At 44.1% G+C, this 21,950-nt stretch overlaps 7 protein-coding genes across 7 annotated transcripts; 1 reads left to right on the top strand and 6 right to left on the bottom strand.

Moving 5' to 3' along the window:
- Window positions 1-63: 63 nt before the first annotated feature.
- AOL_s00097g536 (uncharacterized protein) lies at window positions 64-1,690 on the bottom strand (the record flags this gene model as incomplete). The annotated part of the gene is made up of 2 exons (XM_011126369.1): window positions 64-1,041; window positions 1,157-1,690. The coding sequence occupies 2 exons, from the start codon at window positions 1,688-1,690 to the stop codon at window positions 64-66; spliced, it is 1,512 nt and encodes a 503-aa protein (XP_011124671.1).
- A 2,015-nt stretch (window positions 1,691-3,705) lies between these two features.
- On the bottom strand, window positions 3,706-3,942 carry AOL_s00097g537 (uncharacterized protein; the record flags this gene model as incomplete). Its single annotated transcript, XM_011126370.1, has 1 exon — window positions 3,706-3,942. One exon carries the CDS (start codon window positions 3,940-3,942, stop codon window positions 3,706-3,708), a length of 237 nt encoding a protein of 78 aa, XP_011124672.1.
- Window positions 3,943-6,464: 2,522 nt separating this feature from the next.
- On the bottom strand, window positions 6,465-7,962 carry AOL_s00097g538 (uncharacterized protein; the record flags this gene model as incomplete). The annotated part of the gene is made up of 3 exons (XM_011126371.1): window positions 6,465-6,621; window positions 6,700-6,831; window positions 6,911-7,962. The coding sequence occupies 3 exons, from the start codon at window positions 7,960-7,962 to the stop codon at window positions 6,465-6,467; spliced, it is 1,341 nt and encodes a 446-aa protein (XP_011124673.1).
- A 4,507-nt stretch (window positions 7,963-12,469) lies between these two features.
- AOL_s00097g539 (uncharacterized protein) lies at window positions 12,470-13,300 on the bottom strand (the record flags this gene model as incomplete). The annotated part of the gene is made up of 3 exons (XM_011126372.1): window positions 12,470-12,603; window positions 12,672-12,921; window positions 13,019-13,300. 3 exons carry the CDS (start codon window positions 13,298-13,300, stop codon window positions 12,470-12,472), a joined length of 666 nt encoding a protein of 221 aa, XP_011124674.1.
- Window positions 13,301-13,955: 655 nt separating this feature from the next.
- AOL_s00097g540 (uncharacterized protein) lies at window positions 13,956-14,977 on the bottom strand (the record flags this gene model as incomplete). Its single annotated transcript, XM_011126373.1, has 3 exons — window positions 13,956-14,450; window positions 14,533-14,606; window positions 14,707-14,977. 3 exons carry the CDS (start codon window positions 14,975-14,977, stop codon window positions 13,956-13,958), a joined length of 840 nt encoding a protein of 279 aa, XP_011124675.1.
- A 679-nt stretch (window positions 14,978-15,656) lies between these two features.
- Window positions 15,657-16,571, top strand: AOL_s00097g541 (uncharacterized protein; the record flags this gene model as incomplete). The annotated part of the gene is made up of 2 exons (XM_011126374.1): window positions 15,657-15,950; window positions 16,365-16,571. The coding sequence occupies 2 exons, from the start codon at window positions 15,657-15,659 to the stop codon at window positions 16,569-16,571; spliced, it is 501 nt and encodes a 166-aa protein (XP_011124676.1).
- Window positions 16,572-18,247: 1,676 nt separating this feature from the next.
- Window positions 18,248-20,980, bottom strand: AOL_s00097g542 (uncharacterized protein; the record flags this gene model as incomplete). Its single annotated transcript, XM_011126375.1, has 7 exons — window positions 18,248-18,520; window positions 18,578-18,665; window positions 18,723-19,182; window positions 19,242-19,589; window positions 19,650-19,728; window positions 19,900-20,598; window positions 20,852-20,980. The coding sequence occupies 7 exons, from the start codon at window positions 20,978-20,980 to the stop codon at window positions 18,248-18,250; spliced, it is 2,076 nt and encodes a 691-aa protein (XP_011124677.1).
- Window positions 20,981-21,950: the final 970 nt, after the last annotated feature.

Here is a 21,950-nt window from a genome sequence, read left to right on the forward strand (position 1 = left end):
AAACAAAATCATTAATCATTGCATGTATGATGCTTTTTATAAATTGACCCAGCACCTGCTAGTTTAGTTTTCATCCCAGAGCCTCCTAAGTCCTTTGCTGAGTCCGTCTTTTTCCACTTTCGATCCCGTGGTCCCCTCTTCGGCTTTGATCTTTTCCACCAGCCGTTTGGCCTTGCTCTTCCAGAACTCCTCAATTCCCACAGTCATCTCCGCCACGCCCGTCCACACTACCAAACCCAACCCGGACCCGATCACACCTCCCCCTCCACCACTCTTTTCAGAATCCCTCCCCCATTCTACACTCTCCATAATTCGTATGAAACTATCCAAGAACTCCTCTGCTTGAGAATGTTCCGGCGCCGGAAAGTTCTCAAACAGCTGTTTCAAATGCCTTCTCCACATCCTCGCCGGTTGTCCATACTTCTGTCCTTTCACCACGAATTCCGTTTCGGGTGGTACAAAACTCGTAAAATCCCTATTTCTGAGAAAAATAATAGCAAGCTGTTGGAGAGCCTTTAGTTGAAACCGTGGGATATCGCGGTTTACGGCTTCGTGGGCTAAAGCTGAAAGCTTTGCTAACTTATCCGAGTCGCTCATCTTATGCGATTTATGGACAGACGGCAAGCAAATTTTATGAAAACGAACGAGCCAACGGAGATCAACTCCTCTGCCTTCTTCCCCTGGGTGCATTTCCCCGTCTGATCTTAGACATTCTTCTATTTCTGAAAGCTTCTCGATCGCAAGGTCCGTGTGGCCGTTTGATATGTAGATATCGAATAGTATCAACCGTGTTCTTGCTTCCACGAGCTTTATCTCTGGGTGGGCGGCGAGGTGAGGGAAGTACTCGAGCATTATATTTGTGAATGTGGGATCTTTGGGGTCCAGGACTTTATTGCGGACTTGGAGGATGGCGAGGGTGGAGGTGAAGGATTGGGCATCCATATGGGAGGCAATTAGAGAGTCGGTATTTGCGATCCATTCTCGGGTGGCGACATTGCCAGTTGTGGATGTTATGTGGTGGATGAGTTCGTAAAGGAGGGACTACCATTTGATACCCACGATCATTGAATGTTAGTTAATCATATCAACCTTGTGAGAAGTACTTAAGTTCTCAAGATGAAGAAGGGATTAAGATTTGGGGGTGGGGGGTGCTTACATGCACCTCGGAATAACTCTCCATCTGCGTCCATTCACACCAATTCTTCCATGCCCTCATAGCCTCCGCAGTTCCTTCCTTCCGTCGTGACTCCGACATACCATCTTCATCCCAATACAACAGTCTAATCCATAACTTCCACGTATCCCTCATCATCTCCTCCCCCGCCTCCAACCTCTCTTTCTCCCCTCCGCTCTTCCCACCTCTCCCCACCTTAGCACTGCCATTGGTACCAATACTATTCAACTCCGCCTCCTTCTCATCGATAACCTCCACGTTTTCATATAATACTCGGATAGCATTATGGTAATAACCCTGCGCGAGAAGAATACGGACCCGCAGGATGACGTATGACGGGTGGTTATTATGTTCGCTTGGGATCGATAGTAAAGTAGCCGATGAAGTTGCGAATTGGCCGTGTGTGAAGTGAGTATTGGCTTGGGCGTAGGTCGGTTGATGTTGTGGGGGGAGCGGGGGGAATGTTGGCACGCGGCGGTGTTGCATGTGCGCGATCATGTGTTCCATCAGTGACATGATGAGAGTCTTCTTCTTCTTTTTTGTCTCCTCACTACTTTTATTTTGAAAAAAAAGATGGGGTAGGAGTAATTGAATTGAAGCAAAAGGGTATATGATATATATAAATAAGGGGTATCTACGGTGGGTAGACGTGGTAAGAGTATGATGGAGAAGGAGGATAAGAAGAAGAGCTGTCGCGATATAAAATGTAGCAACTGCGCATGGTTAATAAAGAAAGGCTGCAAGGTTTTAGAAATGGGGATTCGTAACTCAAGTGCTTTGTATTAATAGCCAATGCTAAACTGGAACTACTAGCGGCGGAGAGCTTTTTTGCTAAGATTAGCAAGTTCTGATGCATGCTAAGACGGCAAGCTGGGGTGGGTTTTTACAAGGGGCGTTTGTTTCTGCCAAAGCAATGCTGGGGGCTGGATTTCGGTACGTAACTCGAGTACCTAGCTGGCTCTGTGCTTATGGTGGGACTGAACAATTTGAGATGTTCGGTTGTTAGAACCGGTTGAGGCTCTATATATATCCATAGCTTGTGTGAAGGTCGCGAGAAATTGGAGATGGTTGAGGTCGGGGTTGTGTATATTGACAGTAGTATTTTAGGGGGTTATAAGTCGCACTAGTACTATAGCATGCGGAATATATTAATATCATCCGCAGACTGCGAAGCTTCAATATGTATCCCCTTGACTCGAGCATCATGACATGGCCTAAAGAAATCCAACAGTTTCCAACGCGCGCAGAGGTACTATCGACATCCAGAAGAGAAACTCTAGAAAAGAAACCCTACTAAATCTAAAAATTATCTACAAGACGATTGCGCTTTTAATGTAAAGATGACTTCGAGGTTCTGGGAAAACGGTGTATTTTTTATGTCGGAATACGTCAGGGTAGTTTGAAAAAACTGACATTTTGCTGATAAGTACAAAGCAAATCGGAACAAAGACTGGATACCAGGCTGTCGAACTTTCATAAATTTATTTACATATTAACTTTCCGCGATTGGCGGTTAATGGGATCGATTTAATTCAACAGAGTACCAATTTCATCTATTCGAAACTTTCCTCCGGTTTGCTTTTCTTAGATCCCATCCCTCAGTTCACGTTTCACAGAAACTGCTGAAAGAACTTTAGCTCTTGTTATAAATGATTTTTAAAGGGCGGGGCCAGACTAACAAGCCATGGGGAACTAAATACTGGGACGATCGTGCGTGCGACGTTATATATATCAAGAAAGGTGGAAGATATATTGTAAATATAGATTGAATGAAACGAACTACTACCGTACAAAGTCATGTTGAACGGATAGGGGCCGTGTAGGGAGATCAAAGAAAGCTAGAAGAACTCGATAGAGTTGATAAGAATATTTGTGAAGAAGAAAATGGCAGGAATACACCAAGAAAACATAGGCTCCGGAACTCAAGACATGATATAGGAAGGATATAGTTTGCGGTATATTAATAAGATGAGATGATATAGCTGACTCAACTTATTGGAGGAATATAGTTGTAAGGATAGTGATGGATATAGATTGGAAGGATATCGATACTGAAGGAGATAGATTGGAAGGATAAGTAAAGGAAGGATACGAGTTTTAAGTATAAAAAGGATAGAGTCTGTAAGGATATCAAAAGGATGAAGCCTGGAATGATATAAGAGGACTATGGCGGCGATAGGATCTGTAATGATAGATCAGATGAATATAGCGTTACAAGCCTCGGGATGCTGAAAATATAGAAAGAATAAAAAACCGAATTATAGCGTAAGAATAATGAAGGTAGTAAAAAGACTTTGCTGCAAACTAATGGGTTCCAAAGAATAAATAGACTGTTCTGACAATCAATGCCTTGGGTTTCAATAGTACTCTCCATGGATTGGTGACTACCTAAAACTATCTGTATAATTTACTAGTCAGAATTCGAAGTCTCTAAAAAATTGCTTTACTCCTTCGCATGGGCCATTTTAGTACCCAAAAGATTGGTATGGTAGTCAATAGGATACTAACCGAAAAGTGCCATGATATCGCCCCTAATTTGGTACAACAATAGGAACACTACCACCAGGTGACCTGGCAAAGTTACTACCAACAGCAATTCTTGACGTATCTCTTCGAACCCTCTGGGACTTCGTGAACGCTGGGCGGCGGACTAACATTTCCCTTTGCGCGGTTCCAACAGTGTTTGGATCCTGTTGGGCCATGGTAAATGGCACCGTGCTTGCGATAGAGAGGACAGCGAGTACGAAGAAGAAGGCGTGAATGTGCATTTTCACGTGTTAGATCCCAGGTTTGTGATATGATATCTAGTTATTTGGTTGAGCGATGCGTATTGGATTTTTGGTTGGAAAGGAAGGGGCGTATTTATAGTAAGCACAATAGCTAACCCCTGTTTAGGCCTGGATTGCATATATAAGTATATAAGTACCTAGGCCCAGTTATATATCGATCGATTATAATTATAATTATTCATCGCCCTTTCCCCACTTTTGACATAACTATCATCAATTACCAATTCCTGGAAACAAGATTGCGCTTGTTTGCCTAAATACCCCACTATAAAACTATAAAACTCCGAGAGCGGTTGTGGGATACATCGATATAATCTGTCAGTATGAGTTTTGATGTCAGGGGCTTGTTCCACTCACGCTAAGTTCTGCGTTGAAAGCTCAAATTACCACACGGTCGATATATCGATATATCGTAACCTCGTGGACATGGACCACTTGAGCTTGATGAGGCAATTTTAAATAAATTTACGCATGGCATTTTGAGGTTTCATTGCATTGTTCATTAATCGCAAGGTTGGTATTAGTCTAGTGGTTGGTATTAGAAAAGCCTAGTACTCATTTAAAAAGGTACGAATTGAAGCTTCGAAGTAATGGTTATCTAATGAAATCATCATCTCCTGGAAAGGTTGTCACTGTGAAATGTTAACATGTTGTCCTTCTTAAAATACATAATCACATCAATGGCTAGTTTCGAGATATTAGAGACCGTAACATTTAGGCCAAGACACTTCAAGCATAAAGTATCAATTGGGAGTATACAGAAGAGTGATAATTGGATAGATATAGATTTATGGTAACCTCATTATTAACATGCAATATGCGTGCATATATACCGAATCCATATTACAAGTAATTAATTATAACCTAGCCTTGATCAGACCATAACCCACTCGAAAGGAAAAGACACAGTGATGTCGACGATATGAAATTCTCTTTGAAGAGCCACAGCAGCTTCGTACTACCCGCAATATGCTCTACAGCCTTCCTAAATTCTTGCAAGATCTAGCCCGCGATAGATCATGATATTATTTGCCATCAGCTCTCGTATTAGCATTCCTATTCTCATCTATAGTTATATATCCAAGAGTGTTAGATTTTTACTGTTACCCCTGTTCCCAAATTATACTATACGTAAGCCAATCAGCTAGGTCTGTTGATATTTACTTACGGGTATCGGTATCAAGGTCAAAATTAAGTAATTGAATCTTGCTCAAGACGTTCGGATTGTTTAGAGTCCCATCGATGACTCTTTTTTTCAATCGCCCGTCTGGTTGTTTAGGGATAGTAAATGCGTTTTTTAGATTTGCGGGCGCGACGGCAGCTAGATAAATACAGATAGTAGAAAGTTATAACGTCAGTGACCGTTTACAATTAATTTATCAAATGGATTAATTTGTCGAATTTACGGATCTCTCCCACAAAACTCAAGTACAAGAGCATGCCCTTTGAAATTCGTTCGAAAAACCGGATGATTGCAAACTAGAGTTAAAATGAGAGTGACGTCTACATACCTAAGTCCTGTACCCTAGAGCCCACTGGAGCAGCAAATACATGAGCGCTAAGGGCCGAGAGGCTAGCCAGAACATATAAGGAATCTCGAATAGACACCATCTTTCAGGATGAAGGGCTTGAGATAAACTGGGTTGCAATACAAGTTGCGTTTGTAGGAAAAGTGAGTCTAGGCGGTCTGGTTTATACCTTTTCCATGGTGATAAGGTACTCTGGTATCGAGCGACCCCGACCCTACTGTTTGGTATTTATTCTTCCCGATTCTTGACAATCCGAAGCCATTTAAAGATATAGACCTATAACAAAAGAAAAAAAGAAATGATGTACTTACATATGTAGTAGCCTACTGGTGGCGTTGAGGCCCGAGAATATAAGATGCAGCCTGACGCAAGGAGCGATCTAGTCAATTAAGCTTAAATTAGGCCTTCAGATCGAAATCGTGTTTTAAATTACGGCCCGATTTTGTGCTTGGAAAAACCCTCGCCTGAACTGCGGCAAGCGGTTTCTCGCTAAGTATTAATATTTGGAAAGAGAGATTTATCATACCAATAATTAGAAATCTATCTAATAGAATCACTTGATCAAGATTTTGTGAAGAAGAGAAGGGTTGAGAGGTTTCATTGGTCGAGGTCGTGAAGATCGTAAAACATCAAGTAATAGCTAAGATACAGAAGAAGAGAAGAAGGAGAAGGATAAAAGTAGTAATCAAACGCAGTTAACAAACCCAGGTAAAATCAGAATTCCCCGACGCCGGTAAATGATGAGTTAAAAGCAAAGCGAGAAGTAGAGCTTTGAAAACAAAAAAAGAATAAGAAGGAAAAGGAAAAATATATACAAACGCCATTAGAAGATAAAAGAAAAAAATAGAACGGAAATGACAATGGTGATAATATTAAATATCAGTAGAAGTAGAAGGAGAACCGACGTCGCGCAATATCTGGCGCATGTAGCGGGGCTTCAAGTTCAAATGCATACAGAGAAGAGAACGGGTATCAGATGGGACTCTGGTTGAGAGTACCAGCTGGACCGGCAGCAGATAGTTGGATTTTAGTTTTGAGAATTGCGTTTTCGTTCCGACTCGGCCTTTCGGCGAAGCCATTGTCGCCTTCTTTTTTGTGTCGTAGTCTTCTAGACATGGCACCAATCGCACTATTAAGATCGAGGATGTTAGTATTTTTTTTTCATTCTGTAAATAAGGGAAATAAGATAAAAATATTCGCGACTTACGTAGAGTTCGGAGGCGCCGACGTCGTGAAGGGCGCAGAAATTGGTCTTGCAGCTTCTGCAGCTTCGCATGGTATCTTTCTTGCAATCAAAGCAGGTTCTACCGCAGTCATAGCAATCGAGAAGTACACCTCCCTGTGAAATTGCGGTATTAGTATCGAAGTTTATATTTTACAGCTGTACGTGTGCAGTTCTCACCTTTTGGATACCACACATCTTTCCCATTCCAACGCTATAGCAGCTCTCGCACCACCATTTACCGCAGCACTCGCAAAGTCTCTCCTTTGTGCAGTCGTCGCACATGTCGACCTCAACCTTTTCTCCAACACGTGGACGACAGGCAATCTTGATATCGCTGGTCAAAATTGGAACAGGTCCATAGAGCTTGCTAGAACACCCGGTTGGTGGTGTACCGCATCCTTCACATCGACCCAAGATTCTCTTGTTCGCGAGTTTTGGTGCCATTTGTGGTGGCATCCAATCGCCCTCTCCAGCAGAGGTGGATGTGACGCTGCTTTGTTCCGAATCTTGACCCGACCACGCGAACGATGCAAATCCGGATCCAACGGAAACTGGGGTACTTCCAAGCTCGATCTCAGCAGCCGCAGCAGCGACAGCATTCAAGTCGTCCTCGAATGGCGAAAGTGTCATGTGCTTCGACCCCTTGCATAGTCCGATGTCGAAGACGATCTTTCCTTCGCAGGCTTGGACGGTTTCGGCCCACCCTTCGATGAACTCGACTTCTCCAACGCGTTGTCTTTGCCATCTATTCTTGCTTCTGGGTGCGCCATTGCTCTTACCGAAGACATAAACACCCTTGAGAGGAGACGTAGAACCAGGACGAACCAAGAAGTGGAGTGTCTGCATAAACCTGGGCTGGTTAAACCCACAGTCTCGGACGCTCAAGATCGAGATTCGCTGATTAGGAGAGACGAGAAGGTTGAAAAGAGTATCAAAGTTCATGGGGAGGCCATCTAGGATGAGTGTTTGAGTGTTCTTCCCTAGTAAGGCCGAAGAGAGGAAGTCTGTGTAACTTCGTCGGAGAGAAACTTGCTGCTGGGACTGGTTGACGGGGACGAGGGCTGATAGGGAAAGGTCAACATGGCGAAAGGCACCAGCCTGTTTGAACAGAATCTTATGAAAACTCTTGGAGCACAGCCCTAAATTGAGGATTTCATGGGGGAGAAGGTAAGGTGTGAACTCGTCGAGGATAACATGAATTCTGAGCAAGCTGAAGAGGCCGGAAACGTGTGTTGCAGTGTGCATTTTCCAACAGAGTCTGGATGTGGTTAGAAGAACGAGGCAAGGCCTGCAAGCGAGGTCACTGGCTAGATCCAGAACCTCTTTGGCTAATCTGAAGCTAATTAGCTAATAGCAGCGATGTCGCGAGTCGAGGGCCGGACAAGGGCTAGTTAGACACAGAGACGATGATGGGGTGGTCTGTTTATATGGCCAGGCAGACAGGCAGACCCAAATGAGGAGGCAAAGACGATGGAATAAGGTGAGGCAGTGAGATCTGAGGTTGATCTTAAGTTTTGTTTGGAAGAATCGAAAGGAAGAATCGGAATGGCTATAATCTAACGGTCGCTCTGCTTGTGCTTCTTGGTAGTTATAACTGATTCCTGGTATTCGACTGGGAATGGTGTCTTTGGGCTGATATAAAATTTGGATCTGGTACGTATACTCGAATATGAAGATGCAAGATAATATAGTATATAAAATTGATAACCCCCAGTGCAGTACTTTGAACGTGAACTCGAAACTTGAACTCGCAAGCTTTAAGTTTTTTTTTCTATGACAGGTATTTCGAATATTTCGAATATTTCGACAGGAAGAAGGAATGGTCCTAGGGAAGTGGGAAAGATATGGGAAAGATATGGAGAGGGAGTCGCGACATGGTGGCCAGATATTATAATTATATTCCGCCCTGCCCTGCCCTGCCGCCGCCAATGTGGTAATAAGAACATCTCACAGGAATTTCTTGGAGGAGTGTGTCTCAACCTCAAAAGGTGAGGAGGAGGAGGAGGAGGAGGTCCTGCAAGAGATCGAAGTAGATCAGCCTGCTAACTACTGCCTACCTACTACCCTGCCAGCCCCCGGGAGACGACATGTATGTACTGTATGCAAGTACAAGACGGCCAAGGTGGGTCGGCGTCCTTCAGGGTCAACGAACAATTGCAGATGAATGCAGATGGAACGCCGCGAAACCTGCTGAAAGGGATGCTAGTACAAAGCTTGGCCTTTGCAATCGCTGTCTGGTCGGTACCGTCAGATCCGGATTGCCTTTCTTTGCCAGCTGCACGCCGCCAATAGTAATTTAAACGGTGGTGGGTGGTGGTCTGTATCGAATCATCCATCCCTCTCCGGCAAAAGGGCCACGAGCGACACTAGCTGCCGTCAATCAGGTCAATCAGAAAACCATAACGTATGTATGTAAGTACAGTAACTTGCCGACATAGTGCGTGCTTCCCATCGAGCCAACTGGAAGTGAAGCCTCATGTTTAGGGTGGGTCACTTCGCAGCTAGCTGGTGAGCGCCGCCGCCGTCCCATCTTACCCTCAACAGAACATAAACAGTCCGCCGGATCTCTCGCTTTAGTCAGTACGAGCCGGCCGCCGGAGTTTATCTGGGTTCCCAGCCGCAAAGTCCAACATAACCCCAGCAAGTTTATACCACAACAGCGGTAGGTGTTATGTACAAGTAGCTTATTTCAAGTTCGAGCTCCATGGTTATGGCATTTGCCTTCCTTCCCCCACCTTTAACTTTTGCAGTTTCGCTTATGATGGCTCCGTGCATCGGTGGCAGGGCATGGGGCATAGGATTCATATGAGCTTCTCATAGCCCTACCTTATAAAGCATATATTGCATTTACTTCAAGTAATACTTACATACTACTGAATCCAGTACTTACCAAAATCCGGACTCGATTATCAGGAGTATGCTAGGAGAAAGGGGAAACAAAAGGTATACACCATCACGACAAAGGAGAATGCTGTGTAATTTTCTTTCGCGATAATGAAATGCTTGGCCCGGTCACAAGCTGGCTCATATGCTCATACCCTCCTCCTCCCTTCCCCCGTCTTGTCATGTCGATATCTCGTGTCAACTTGCAACTTGCAAAACTTGACTGACGTATATATAACCTTTCCTCGGACCACCTCCAAAAACAAAGCATACGAGATACAAAATATGTGAAATCGAATTTAAACTTAAGCTTACTACCACTTGAATATGATCAATCCCCCCCCGCCGAAACGACGGTTTACACGAAACTTAACAGGTCCTTGCGTCCCTTTCGTGTACGAGTGGTCCTGGTTACGTTGCCCCCATGACACATCCGACCGGTCCTCCGTTCGGACCTATCAATTGAACTCGTGTGTCCGGGTTCTTCGCCTTCATACATCGTACATCCCTCTAAACTCAACCTAGTTTGGAGTTCCTTTTTTCTTCTCTTTGAATTTCAAAATATGTTTTCTTCTTTTCATTCTTCCTAGAGATATGATGTTATATGTACCAACATTGAAACCACACCTTTACCCCGCAAAAACCCACCCCAAGTTGATAAGCAGGCGACCATCAGGACCGACCGACGACGTGCGCGGTGCTTTTAGGTTAAAGAACGGCGCCCCTGCGAGACGAGTGCCATGCTGCTGCTCTGCATTCGTCAGTCCGTGCTTGCTGCTTGGTTGCTTGTCGCATGCATGAATTCCTTCTATTCAATAATCACCCCATGCCAACTTGTCCTCTTTTTTTCTTCTTCTTCGACGTCTCTTGCTAAGCTTGGTTTCCCTTGATGACTTTCTTTTTTCTGTTCCCTTTCAATCAAATCACCAACCTTAAATGCATCTTGATCATGATTTGCCCAGACATACATACATACATCTACCCCAAACCCATGATAATGATGCAGGCAATTAATTGTAATTTCATTCCCCCAATTCTAAGCCCTTGTCAAGATAAGCTACAGCCTTCTTTTTTGCCATCCACTTTGCGTAAGTTCGCCAAGTTTGGCGTTGGGGTTCCTCCTCCTCCTCATTTTTCTTCTTGTTCTCTTCTGTTCCTTCTTCGCCCCCCACAGTTTTTCCCTTTCCTTTTCAAGCGGGGACGAGGAAGAGAAAGAAGCTAAAGTGGAAATCGAGGCGCTCTTCAAAAAAAGTTTGAAATCATATTTTGATACAATCACTACACCACCACCACCAATTGGCGATAATCTGCACCTTTTGCCTAATACTTTGGGCAGGCGCATCCGTCTACGGCACGCTTCACCCCGCTTTGTTCTCACTAATCAAATCAAATAGACCCTTTTTTTTTTGGTAAAGAAAACATGTATAAGTAACGTGTGTATGTGGACATATGTAGATGGTCAAGTGACCATACCATCCAAGAAACCGACGAGTCGACGACGTCCAATGATAATTATAATTTACCCAACTTCAAAAATTCAGCTTCCGGACCTGTCGAAAGAAAACGAACAAAAGGGAGGTCTCGACTCACGCGGTCATGCAAGGTATCCCCGAAACCCGCATTCCGTGTTTCTATTTCTTTCATCAGAGACAGCGGAGCAACTTTAACTCTAATCTTTCCTCTACCTGACTGACTGACTGACGCACGCACTGCACGCACGATTCATGACGCTCATTCATATCGTACCTACTCCACATCGACCAATATAAATTCGCAAAGAAAAAAACAAAAAGGCCGAAGGGCTGACTATCAATACCTCTCGTATGTACCCTCATGCATACATGTACATGTATATGGTGTATTGATGTGAAATTTAACATTCCACCAAGCATATCCGCCAAGCCCTGACAATCACACAGCCAGCCGATTTCATACTGCAAGCTCCGGCTCCCAAGATTCTTGAGTCTCACAGAAATCGGAGTCCGGAAACCCTTTTTCTGTCTATTTCACACGCTGTTCTTTAACTTAAAATCTTGATATACTTACACAAGAAGGAGGGGAAAGGGTGGCTTAGAAGGATGGGTGTCACAAACCAATTACAGCTGCATCTTCGTGAACTCAAGCTTTTTGAACCGACGTATGCTTACGGAACTGAATCCCTACTTCAGTTCAGAAAAGTACTTACTTACTTACTTACTTACTTAAGTACACAAATTGATCATACTGCATGACAGAAGTATTAATCTTGCGCTTTCTGAGAGAACCGACCAATTATCACTTTTCTCTCTCTTTCCACTTGAACGGGGCTGGTTGTGCTTTATCGGATGTATCCATCGGCTTCTTCCTGCCTACTTTCGAGCTACGGATCCGATCAAGGAGATGTAAAATGCACACGGAGTATTATTCTTATTATTTTATTACGAGTTACATTCCGCCATCTATCCTTTTCATCAAAAAAGGGATATCCTCTGTTTCCCCTCCCCAGAAATCTCGTGTAACGGGAACAAATATACATGATTAGTGAAGTGTCCGATGTAGCAGTATCTTGATGCATACACGTCTATGACCTAGTGACCCGAAAGAAAAATACAGCCAGCCGCTCTAAAAAGAAAAACGCCAGACTTTTTTACCCCTCATTTCATGACGATGATCAAAATTAGAATACGTGGAACAGAAAGGATGCCGGGTTCTGATGTTGCCCCCCGTTCTCATCCTCTATTCCCAGTGTGTCTCTCGTGGTCTATAGCTTTTTTTTTTTTTTTGAAAAGCAAAAGAAACCAGGGTCGAATGCAATAACGCGTAGATCATATAGATCTAAAAAAAAACGACACTTTTTCTTTTCATCAATTCGTCGACGATGGTGCATGATTTAGAGCTTTCCTTGGAGCAAGTTCAACCCCATATGTCTAGCTGTGATCAAGACAGTACGTGCAAATGACTGGTAATCCATTGTCGACGTGACAGCTTCTAAGAATCCGAAGGGAAGCATGCATGGGATACATCCTAAGAAAGAGAAAAAATATCAATTAACAACCGTCCTTTTTTTTTACTGAAAGGATTCGGAATCATACCTTGAGCAAGCTCCAATGCAAAACCGTTAAGAGCATACTGCGCCTTGTCACCTCGAACCATGTGGTTTTGGTCACCTGGGTTGAAGACCCTTTTCTCGACATCACCGGCATAGTAGAAGGTCTGTTGGCCGCTCAAGATGGTGAAGTAGTCATGGGCCATGTGGATACCGGTGTGACCTTCAGTGCCAACAGGGGTGCCAAAGATGATAAGGTATTCGGAGACGGAAGCATGGAGAAGAACCATTCCTCCCTAAAGATCCAAAGTACACCCATGTTAGCTCACAAGCTCTTTTTAATCTTCTATCAAAGGACAATTAGGAGGAAAACAGAGAGAAAAAAAAGCTTACCATGGCATTTCCAGCATTGTTGAACACCCACTCGTCCCACTTGAGCTCTGTCACATACTTTGGATACTCCTTCTGCAATCTCGCGGCAAGGTCATTGAACAACAGCTTACGGTCGTAATTGGGGCTTTCGTCGCCGTATAGCTCAATTGACTCCTTGCATATCTCCTGTAGTCGTTTAGGATCGAAAATATGGAACTTGGGGAGAACGTAGCGGTCAAGGACGCTGAAGACGATGGTGATATAGACGATAATTCGTCCTATGTTGAGAACGTCGAACTTCATCGTGGCAGGGATGAAGACACAGGAGATACCGGTCGCAGATATGAAGGGAGGAGTATGAGTACGAGTACGAGTATGAGGACGTAGATTGGTAGTGGTAGTGGTAGTAATGGGGATCGAGCAATTGGATGATAGCAGTCTACTGTGGACTTTTAAGTGAATTCTGTCAGGGCGCGCCGGATACCGAAGTCCCACAGCAAAGTTCACGTCTGTTTCGTTCGGAGTCGCGAAATTAATTCAACCGAAGCAAAATGTGGTTTGGCGGTTCCTGAGAACTCTTGGCAGGGTTCCCTCTCGGCCGTCCCGCGGACCCGTCATATGCCGTCAGATACGCCGTCAGATACCGACATTTGAATATTAATATTTTATATTCATATTCATATTGGTATCGATGGATGATATCATAGGTCGTTCTGGTGACCATGGCAGATTACAACAATGCTCGACGTTAGTATTAACTACTACTTAAGGCTATGTACAGGATATATATATACGTGTTCCTCGCGGAGAGTTTGTGTGCCCAATATGTGACAAGTGAAGATTCCGACAACCCCCAGATAGCTTCTGACAGAAGACCAATTTGTATGTACAATACCTACCATACAAGATACAGCCATTCCTTCTCAGTCCCATGTCATATTTCCTATTTCATAGGGCATCACACCCTCCCTCCGGAAACTAGACTTCTCAAAGTGCCCCAATACCCCTTCCCTTCAGACTTGACCGCCTGTGCTGTCTCCTTCACATCCTTCGCGGGAACCGTAGGTACGATACCATCTACGGCAGCTGCAATGGCCGTAACCCCGGTAATCGTCGCCAACTCCTCGTCATCTTCATCCTCATCCTTCTTCGGTAGTTCCAACCCTCTCTTCTCATAAAACTCCTTTTGAAGCTTCTGGAATACCTGCTTTTGCACCCTTCCATCGTGTAATTCGTATCGTGACATATAAGTCTCCTCCGCAGGGGTCAACCCACCGTACGCCCAGGTCTTTAAACGTCCCCATACCGTCTTGGATTTCCGTCGCTTCTCTTCGGATTCATCGAATAATCTGGCGGCTTCTTCGGGTTCTATCCCAGTCGCTACGATTTCATCGATCTCAGACTGCCGCCAGCTTTGCCATTGCCTTTCTTGTTCAGATGCTAATTCTGCCATCTATGATGATCCCGAGCAACCCATTAGTCTCCGACCTTAAAAAGCTTGAGCATTGTCCCAATTGACTTTTAGTGATCCTTACATATTCTCTCCGATTCGATCGACCCTGTCCAATCATTCCATAAACTGAATAAACCGTAATACCCACCGTCACAGCTACCCCCCCAAAAATTAGCCTCCGTATGTAAAAATATAAAATAAAATAAAAACCATCTCCAATTGAGCCCTCTAGAAGAAAAAGAATAAAGATATATACCAGAGAAACCCATGATAGTAAACACCGTCGCTCGATGCAAATTATCCGCCCACCGTCGTCCATGATGTACAACCTTATCAAACGTTGTGACCTGGTTCATCCGCTCCCGTCTCGCAGCTTCACGTAACCGTGCCACTCTTTGCTGCGCTGTTTCGCCATTACCAGGTACCGGAGGACTTCGTATGTTCTGTGCGAACCGGGTAGCATCGGCGCGATTCTTGACGTTTTGGACGAAACGAGCGCCGTCGGCTACACGGCGGGCAGCCGGCATTGTTTCTTTTGTTTTTTTGGTTTCTTTTTTTTCTTTCTTCTTTCTTTTCTTCTTTTCGTTTCTTGTCTCGTTGGCTTGTGAAATTGGTAGGTTTGGGGTCGTGGAGTATTTAGTAATTCGAGGGTAGAATTATAGATGGTATGGCACGGGTGGATGGATGAATTGATTGATTGATTGATTGGGGGGGTATGGTAGGTTTGGCCAGTGGTGTGGTAGTGGGGTTACATAAGAGATTGTCCCCTCATGAGCTCCCTCTCCGTCGACTTCTTTCTTTCGATCGGGCCGTGCTTATCTCTCGAATTCTTATAACCGGGAATATCGGGACATGCACAATGTCGTCGTGGTGGTCGTGGTCGTTGCCGTCGGTGGAGATAGTCTATGCCGGCTACTATCCATCGCAGGGCGGGCCGGTCGAGGTTGATATTCGATGGTGCCACAGTCGGATGAGCTTTTCGAGCAAAAAAATCTCGAAACGAACGAAACGAACCGGTCCATGTTTGGCGGGAGCAATTCGAGACGACGGGTCCAACACATCCAACACACGAAAACACGTCCAACGACCTCAACTTTATGTGACAGAGCTAAGGTCGACTCGCGATATCTGACGTGCTCATGACATCTGATATCGAAGACATGTAAAGATAGGCTTCTGGGCTATCATTATCATTAATATCAAAGAATGGATCCACATCTCGCTCAGGTCCTCAAGGCCCTTCAGGAGACTACTTCGGGCTCACAGCCTCAAAATCATCAACTCTCCCAGCAGTCCTACGATCCACGTCGGATCTATCAGCCTGACATCCCACTGCCTCAGCCAGTACAGGCCCCTCAAGCATATATTCAACATGCTTCTCCTCCTCTTCCAGCTTCTGAACGTGTAGACCCGCGTACTATTACTCAATGGCCGGCAGCTTTGAAGTATATAACCACAGTCATAACAACAAATCCAGCTGCTATGGAAAGGCTGAAAAAAGTATGTATATATAATAACTTCATTGCATTGATCCAGTGCAGATTCTATGTTACCTGTTTCTTTTTTCTTTTTTTAACTTTGCTAAGATAAAATACTAACAAATATATTGAAAATTACTACATTATCTATAACAGATGAAACTTCATCAAAAAGACCACGAGAAACAATGGTGGCGTAGTCGAGAGGTGATCTTACAACGTCATTCAAAAAGCTCTGATAATCGCGTGGCCATGGACTCGGTGCTGTAATACATAACCTTCCATTTTTATGCCAAAGGCTACCAGAAGACTAAACTAAAATTATTATCGCTACTTAGGAAGAGTTTTGGAGTATCAACCTCATCCGCAGAATTGGTATTATATAATCACCCTTTAAGGAGCACCAGATGTAAAATACTAATATACATGCCGAAAGACCCCAGAAACAAAACTCCAAGAACTCCAAACATACGACGAAAAGGTCTACCGCGCATCAGTCCAAATGTATGGATCCATGGCTGAAGACCTCAAGTCTCTCGGAATCCCATTCTTTGTTATCACGGAAGAAGAGTTTCCAGGTGATAAAGATTCATTCTTAGAAGCTAGGAAGAAAGTTATCGAGTTGATTGACGATTTAACATAATCCAATCTAAAGTTAACACTAGCGACATACGAACGACAATATTAATCTTTTTGTGTGTGTGGGAGGGGCACTCTCCAGGCGTTCGAAGGGGGGGTATGCGGTTGGGTTTATTGGCATAAAGGAGCAATGCTCGCATCTAAATTTGTAACATTTAGCGTTTAGTGAACGGTATATCAGGCACTTTTAATGAACCAGATTGATACTTAAATACGCATATATATCATGTAGAACTTGTTCTAGTCAACTTGTTTAGCACATTAGCTAACGGAAAGACCTACACCGTCCACGCCGGTAATACCATGATCACACAAGCAATATTATGACTACATGCACTAGCTTAGGCACATTTGAGCATTGCCAAGCTGTCGAGTAGATATCATCATTCTAATATCAATAGTTTGTATATACATTCTTCTCGTCTCTTCCTTTCTCTTCTCCTCTTTGTTCCTTCAATCCTCAAGTCTCTTTGCGCCGATATATAATTCTTTCAGAAGGGCGAAAGAGGAAGGAAAGAAAGACAATTGAACGCCAGAATCCACTTAAACCGGATCTCGCCATAGCAAACAAAAAAAATAAAATAATAGGGCATATCCAGCCAGCAGCCGGGCTCAGTACGCAGTACCCAATACCCATAAATTATGCAAAGGGACAAAAAAGGAGTATTTGACCGATCCTTTCAACAAACAAATGTAAGAATGTACAAAGAAGCAGGGTCTGACTAGGTATATATATGAAAACCAGAATTCGCAAATTTTGAAGAAAGAACACCGGAAAGTAAAGATAAAACGAAAGTTGACGCCGTATATATATACTAAAAGGATGTAAGGAAAAACGTCATAAACGTTGACAAGAGAAGTAACAGTATGTAAGACTGTATGATATGGTTAATAGGGCCCATGCATGGTTTGGATATCAAATCGATCCTACATCGATCCAAGCCGTTGCAAGAAGAAGAAAAATAAAGCCTATATAAAAGGCGTATACACATACGCTAGATAGTAGTGTAGTATGCCCGCCCTCTAGCCGGCAAAACAAGCTTGCTTTTGTCTCAGAAGCTATCAACACTAGAAGCAAGTAAGAACAGGCGTGCGTGGGTGAAAAAGTAAGTAGGTGACGACTGAGCCAAGCATTGTGTCATAATCTGTAAAGCGAGGAGAGAGGGAGAAAAAAAAGAAGCCTCGAAGCACGCTCTGTAGGTTGAGAGGAATATGAGATATTCTGTAAAAAAAAAAGACAAAAGAAAGAGAAAAGTAGAGCGCAATATGATTAACCATTAGAGAAGATAAAAAAAAAACAATAAAACCCATTTAACCACCGAGTTTGTTTTCGCCTCATAGATATTTACCCAGGTCGTGCATGATCATTATGTCGAAAAAAAGTGAAAAGAAAAAAAAGTTGTGATGGGGGATAAAGATGAACAGGAATAGAAGTAGGAAGGAAAGAAAGGGGAGGAAAGCTGCAGAAGAAAAACAGACATGTGAATGCTCGAAGAAAACCAGGAATATAAGATATGTCTGTGCCTGCAGCAAAGAGTAACAACAAAAAAGAGCACATATATCCTTTGTAGGAGCACTGTGCAACTAAAGCATAAGATGGCGTTTTTTGATGATGATTATGATGATGTGAACTTCATCTTCAAGGGTATCAGAGGTCCTCGTTATATGGCCGAGATTGGTTTACTCGTCTTCTCCCTCGGCCTCCGTCTCGTCATCCTCCGGCTCTGTGTCGCTATTTCCCTCACGTCTCCTCCTTAATTCCCTCTCCATTTCGACGCCCCTGTCGATACGCATTTGAGCCACGGTGATTCCTTCGTCTCTAATAACTTCATTGAACCATGGATGCTTGAGGGCATCTCGGGCAGTGATTCGCTTCGATGGGTCGTATACAAAGATTTTCTTGAGAAGATCGAGCAGTTGTCGGTAGAAGCTACATGTTTGAGGTATCATTTCCTACGCTTCGTTAGCTATTTATTCAAGACCTGTGAGATTGAGACCGGTGGGGATTACATCCAAACGACGCATAGCTTTGACGTAACGTCGTGAAGTTTTGGTAGTCTCAGTGTTGGGATAGTCGAGTCTATTGTTGCGGAAGAATCTATACACCAGTTAGCCCCCGCATCAAAACACTCCCTTTTATTTGGTGAAAGCATACCTAGAGGCAGGACTGTTGGAATTCTGTGTTTTGGTGATGGCCTGTCGGACAAGTCGAGTTTCTATGTCGGAATTGCAGACAGTTTTCATCATGGCAAGATGCTCGAGATTATCATGCGTCTGGAATAATGCATCACCAGTGTAGAATTCGACAAGGATGCACCCGATGCTCCAAATATCACAAGGGAAGCTCCAGCCGAGACCGAGAATAATCTCCGGAGCCCGGTAGTGTCGGGTGGAGACAACCGACGAGTGGTATTCGTCGTCAAAGGTGGCAGATCCAAAATCAATCAGTCTAATATCGGTGTCCAAAAGAATCTTGCGGGTCTGAGCCTTCCTAGGGTTAGAATGTGTAGATGATGGTATGACCCTATTGTAAGTAAATGTTTCTGAGGTGTTGTGCATGAGAAGAATGTTTTCCGGCTTCAAATCGGTGTGGATCAGGTTCAAATCATGAAGGACTGCCACCATGTTAGCACGTGTCCGAAGATCCTGCGAGTAGACGACGGTCAAAACTTACAGGCGACACTTGTGAAGAGTTGTCGAGCAAAGGATTGGATTTGACTGCTGGGGAAGGGAGTAAAGGAGTTTGATTTGAGAAAGTCAAAGACAGACATGCCGAGCAGGTCGGTGACTATGCAAATATGATTCCTATAATCGAAGCAATCACGTAGGTGAATGCATTTGTTCCTGTTGTCTGAATCATTTTTACCGAGGGTCGACAGAACACGAAGTTCAATCTTAGATGCGTCGCGATACTTTTGCACGGATCGGATGATCTTGATGGCACAGTACTCATTTTTCTGACTATCGAAGGCCTGTACAACCTTACCAAAGGTTCCCTGACCGAGCAGCTTGATAATTCGATCTAGGAGGATTGTCAGTAAACCTACTTGATATGAAGGGAAAAGGAGAAGCGAAGGCTTACATCGGTTAGTGAGATATGCACCGGGTGTTACAATGTAGTGACCCTCATCGTCATCAACTTTCTGATTTGTCTTAGGGCTCTGCGGACGTTGTGTTAGCTCTATGTTTCCCCAGATAAAAAAAAGCCAAGTGACCTCGAATGTCGAGATATCATCCCCGCATTTTTTTTTTTTCTTTTATTTCCTTTTTTTTTTCTTCCTTTTTTTTTTTTTTTTGGTCTGAGGTTTTAGGAGAATTGAGGGGGAACCTACATCTTCAACTTTTCTCACAACTACCTCCTTCGCTTTGATTGGAGGATGTGGAGGAGGTTGATAGTGAGCAAATGCGTCCGTCTGTTTCTTCGCCATGCTACCTCGCGTAACTCTCTTCCGCTTCGTTCCAGCGATAGAGGCCGAATCTCCAATGGTTGAGGCTAAAGATGTAGCGGCAGTCTCGGTACCATTGTTGTAACCTCTGGACGAAGCACTGGCCGTATTAGCGCTAGACCCCTGAGACGCGTAGGCCGGAGTCTGAGTCACAGAGTACGGCGTAGATGCGTATGGATCGTGATTCGTTTCATACCGATTTACAGCAGCGGTTGTTGTGCCGTTCGCAGCGATTTTGCGTCTCTTAGATGGTTGCGATGTTGTCGCAGTCGATGCCTGTGAAGAAACTGGGTTGTGGACTCGAGCGTTGAGAGAAGCGTTCTGTGAGATAGGTCGAGGAACTCGGCTGGCAGTGACATTTGTTCGAGCGTTGCGTTTGGGAGTAGGTTCCGGTGGAGGAGTGTCATCAATGACGATGATCTCCTTAGGAACACCGTTCTTGTAGAATTCTTTCCAGTCTGGCGTTTGCTTTCGACGTCTTTTTCCGGTGACAGAAGGCGTTGGAGCTGCCGAGCTGGCGACGGACCCAGAGGGCCTCATCTCGGTGCTGTATCTTTGACTTTGTGGTTGATATGATGGTTGAGGCTAGGGAGGATTCGATTTGATGTCAGCAGGTAGGTTCCTGCAGGTTGTGTATGTGTTTGTGCGTTTGTGGGTGTGTGCGGGAGAAGAGGACAATGGGTTTCCAGAAAGAACAGAAATGGCGATTCACGGAAAAGGAAAAGTAGCAGAAGAAGAAGGAAAAGAAGAACACACTACGAAGAGAAAAGAAAAAAAGAACTGGAGAAGGAGAAGGAGAGGAAGAAAAAGAAGAAGAAGTTAGAGAAAAATGACATACCTGTTGAGTGCCGGAGTTCGACCGGTAGTAAAGGCTAGTATGTTGGGGAATAGCATTTAGATAGCCGTATGGTGGAGATTGGTGAGGGTGGTGAGGGTAGTGGAGTGTTGCAGTGGAAGGAACCGACATGTTGTTGGATGGAGGGAGATGATGATGTAGGGAGACCCTGATTTAACAGGACTTTGAATATGAACGCAGAAGGATAAGAGAGTAAAGGAAAAGAAAAAAGAAAAAGAAAGGGAAAGAGACAGACAGCCGCCTATGAAGGCAATCGGAAGTTGAATATCAGTCGTTCACCCGTTCCCGGAGTCGGCGGTTGTCCAGGCAGGCAGGCGGATATGATATGTTGACGAATAGTCCTCCGCTGTAGGATGGGTTTTTGGTGTTGCCCGCTGTTGCAAGGAGAAAACGGACAGACGAAGTCGTGGATGGAGATTCTGATGGAAAAGAAAAAAAAGCCAACTCGAGAGTCCCTTCGCGTTTATGAATAAACGGGTGGCAGAAAGGGAGGGAAGAGGGGTCAGTGGCTCATGAGGTGCGATGATGACGGAGAAGTCGTATGCTTTAAGTGTTTTTTTCGTAGAGTATTATTGTATTTGGAGGTAGTGGCTACTAAAAATTCTTCGCGTGTGAGTTTCTTTCCGGCGATTCTCTTTTTTTTTTTTAATTTTTTTTTAATTTTTAAGATGAAGGCATATACAACTCGAATCTGAGTATCAGGACAAGATGAAGGGGCCAAGCTTGTGACTTTTTTCCCCTTCCCCTCGACTTGGTGAAAAAGAAAATAAGAAAGTAGGGAATCCGTAGGAAGAAGATGTAGAAGCCGAAGTAGAAGTAGAGGAAGAAGGGGAAGAAGGGAAGCACAAGAAAACAGAGAAGTGAAGTAAAAAATAGAAAAATAAAATAAAATAATTCTGATAAACTTCCTGCGAGAGGGTGAGGAAATTCCGAAGGATGGGGGATTGGAATTGGGGGAAATCTGTGGGTGGGTTTGGAGTGAGGATAAGGATATATCGCCAAACACCGACTGAATTGAAGCCGGGTCTGATGCCCCTGCTGGCTTGCTTAGTTGCTTGCTTTCAAACAACCAGACACACCG

The sequence above is a fragment of the Orbilia oligospora genome (assembly GCF_000225545.1).
Source record: "Orbilia oligospora ATCC 24927 unplaced genomic scaffold scaffold00097, whole genome shotgun sequence".
Classification (NCBI taxonomy): domain Eukaryota; kingdom Fungi; phylum Ascomycota; class Orbiliomycetes; order Orbiliales; family Orbiliaceae; genus Orbilia; species Orbilia oligospora.